We start from the raw sequence: 3,175 nt of genomic DNA on the forward strand, positions 1-3,175 counted from the left end.
TTGGACCCTCAGGACCCTGCTGCCACATGTGTACTGACAACCCTGAGGAGGCAAATCCCTATTTCACCTGGAAAGGATCTGTAGGATGAATAGGGCCAAGGGCTCGGTGAGCAGTTGCTTCAAAAATCAGTAATTGCATTGTTTCTTCCTGAACAACAGTCCATTCCCATAGGCAGGCGGCTTTGTGGACATCTTCCAAAAGTTGGTTGGGGGTACTGGCTATAGCTAAAGGGTCTCCCCTTTCCAAAGCATTACCTCCCCTGGCCCAGAAAGCTGCATTGTTTAAAACTTGTGTAAGGGAATGTTGTGGCTGGTTGCCCAAGGCTGGTGGAGGAGGAGGTGCGCTGGGTTGTTGGTTAGATGGATTCAATGCAATAGGTTTGGGACAGGACCAATTAAAATTTATTTTAGCCAAGTTATCATGAGGCAATTTGTCCATTATTTCTTGTGGAACTCCCGTTTTCAGCCCTAGCAACCACAACTGCTGTCGGTTAGAGATGTTTTTTCCCCTTTCTGTTTTTTCTTTAGGGGAAGCAATGTGCCTGACTCCTCTGGGTTTTTCGGATTTGTCCTCTGAGTGTTTTACCAGTCCTTATTTTTTGCTGTAACTGATTAACTCCTCTGCTACTCCATTCCATGTCCAAACTTTACGACTGCTGTTAGATTGTGTGCTAGGAGTAGCAAAAGGCGAGGAGTCAGTGGAGTCAGTGGAACCGGTTTGATCACTTGCATGTCCAAGACATCTTTCAAGCCTATCTACTGGGGTGATAGATGCTATTGTTTTTTGAAGGAGAATTGCTGTTGGTTTAAGTGATTCTGGCAAACCTCGAATTAGAGGGGTCATAATTTCTGGTTTGACAGGCTGTTGCATTGGTGACTCACAGCCAGAGAATAATTTTCTTTCATGTATCATTTGGAACCATGCAGCTTTGTGGATGTTTTCTAGGAGTTGGTCTGAGGTGCCGACAATTGCCAGAGGGTCGTCCCTTTCAAGGGGGTTTAGTCCCCCTGCCCAGTAAGCTGCACACTGTGTCAGGGACCATGGAGCACGTGTATTTCCTGTTAAGAAAACTCCATGTCCCCAGTAGCCACTTGCTTCTTGTTCACTTAATTTAATTTGGTCATCTCCAGTGAGTGAAACTCTAAAAACATACTCCGTCTGATTCACTAGGGAGGTGGGAGTATTCCTTTTTTATTTTAGCTAAATTAAGTGGCTGTGTATGGTATTTCTTTGGTGGTTATGTGGGGATCACGATCCTCTTCATTTATATAGTTATATTCTGTTTTAATGAGAGGTCTCAAGTTGGAACAACAGTGTTCCCCACAATTTTGCATGTGTATCAATTCCTTCTGAGGGTATATCTGTTTGATAGTGTATGACTCCCTTTCTTCTATTTCTTTAGGTGTTTCTACGGGGTTCAAGTTTTTCCTTTGCTCTTCTGCAAGGGAAAACTGCAGCAAATAAACATGATTTCTTTCCTGTTCCAATTGTTTTTGCAGAGCTTCTACCAAATTTTGCAGGGAGTCTATTATTGCATTTTCTTCACTTACCCGTTTAAGACAGGTTTCTATGGCTGCTGAAAGACAGGCCCCCAAAACTGAGCAAAGAATGGTTTTATTTCTGCCCAGTTTGAATCTAGCATCATGTTGCAAAGAATATATTCTATCTACAATGTTTTCAAAATTACACCAATTTTTCTGTGCCCATCCTTCTCTGGCTGGGGAAGGTCTAGCACCATGTTTTGCAAGCAAAGCATAAAATGCATTCTTATGTTTTTCAGTCATTTTGGTGAAGGGACAATAACCGCTCACAGGGAGGTATTCTTAAAGTTACACACTGCACAGCTCAAACTGTGTTTCCCTTCCTTCCCTGAAACGGGTGAGGAGACTAATCTACTTGGGAGGCACCCCTTAGTTACTTACAACTTGGTTGTCTCCTCAACTATACCAAGCAGTCCACACACTTCCACCACCACCACCAACAAAAAAGTCCCATCTTTTGCACAATGAGATCTTTTAGGAAATCCTGATGACAGGGAATGCTCTTCACCTGGGCGTATACAGTTTGCGGGAATTTTCCCTCACCCCCCTTGCTTTCTAACAGCACTCACCAAAGTGGTGTGATAGGTGCGGCTGAGACGAGGGTCCTTCCCCTGTTACAATCTATATAAAACCCACAACTCCTCTGTCTATCAAGATCCTGTCCGTGACGCCAATTTATGTCAGGGTCCGCAAACATATGCGGGGAACCTGATGGTTCGTTTTAGGATCTCAGAGCCCAAAAGACACAGCGGGGGACAACTCAGTTTATACAAGAAAAAATGCACCTTTATTTAGTGCCACCAAAATGCGATAGTGGGAGAGAAAATAGAGAATAGTAAGAAAGATAAAAAAGAGGGTAAGGGGATTATAGCTACCAACGTGGAGGGACGAGTCCTCGAGGCCGAGATGCCCATAGACACAAACTTCTCCGGTGGGGTGTACACGAAGGTGAGCAGGGGTCTCCAGGGTTTTATAGGTTGGTCAAGGCGGGGACCAAAGCGAGTAGCACAAAGCCAAAGCAGGAGCCACCTGTGTTGAGGCAAAGCAAGGGGCCCAGATCCAAAGCAGGAGCCACCTGCGTCAAGGGTGGGACAAAACTGGAGCCACCTGCATCAAGGTTGGGACAAAGGAGAGTCACAGGGCCAAAACCGGAGCCACCTGCGTCGAGGTTGGGTGCTCAGGGACAAGCTGCACACCGTATGTGCCGTACTCTGGTATGGACAGACCAGTTTGGGCAAGCAGCCTTGGCTCTGTCCACTGTGACCTGTTCCATTGTTCTTGCACTCCGTTCTCATGGAGATGCATACCAGTCCTCCGAGACTTGGCAAATGTTCCACCTCAACCAGGCCAGGGCTCCTTTCAGAGTCTGGGGTCTCAGTCCTCAGTCATTGGAGACGGTCATGAGGCATATCACATCCTTGGACAGACTCTGACACCCTGTCAGAGCAGGGATCCTCTCTGTACAACACCTTATAAACAGGGGAGGAGCAGGGGGTAGGGTACAGCATGGGACCAATCCAGGGGGTGAAGGGAGTGACTCTGTACATAAATGACAAATATTATAACAAATCAATAAAGCAGGGGAGGGGATATCAGAGATCCTGTCCAATCACTCGACGCCCTCACTAGAACT

General features: G+C 46.1%; 1 protein-coding gene and 1 long non-coding RNA gene across 2 annotated transcripts; both read right to left on the reverse strand.

Annotated features, from left to right (window-relative positions):
• Positions 1 to 592: 592 nt before the first annotated feature.
• LOC136373332 (uncharacterized) lies at positions 593 to 1,875 on the reverse strand. Its single transcript, XM_066338234.1, is given in 3 exon segments — positions 593 to 1,160; positions 1,162 to 1,208; positions 1,210 to 1,875. Coding segments are annotated over 3 exon segments (1,191 nt in total). The 5' UTR covers positions 1,786 to 1,875.
• A 431-nt stretch (positions 1,876 to 2,306) lies between these two features.
• On the reverse strand, positions 2,307 to 2,731 carry LOC136373355 (uncharacterized). The gene is made up of 2 exons (XR_010745638.1): positions 2,650 to 2,731; positions 2,307 to 2,617 (listed from the first exon to the last, which is right to left on the reverse strand). It is a non-coding gene; the product is annotated as an uncharacterized lncRNA (long non-coding RNA).
• Positions 2,732 to 3,175: the final 444 nt, after the last annotated feature.

Source organism: Sylvia atricapilla, chromosome W (genome assembly GCF_009819655.1).
Source record: "Sylvia atricapilla isolate bSylAtr1 chromosome W, bSylAtr1.pri, whole genome shotgun sequence".
Classification (NCBI taxonomy): domain Eukaryota; kingdom Metazoa; phylum Chordata; class Aves; order Passeriformes; family Sylviidae; genus Sylvia; species Sylvia atricapilla.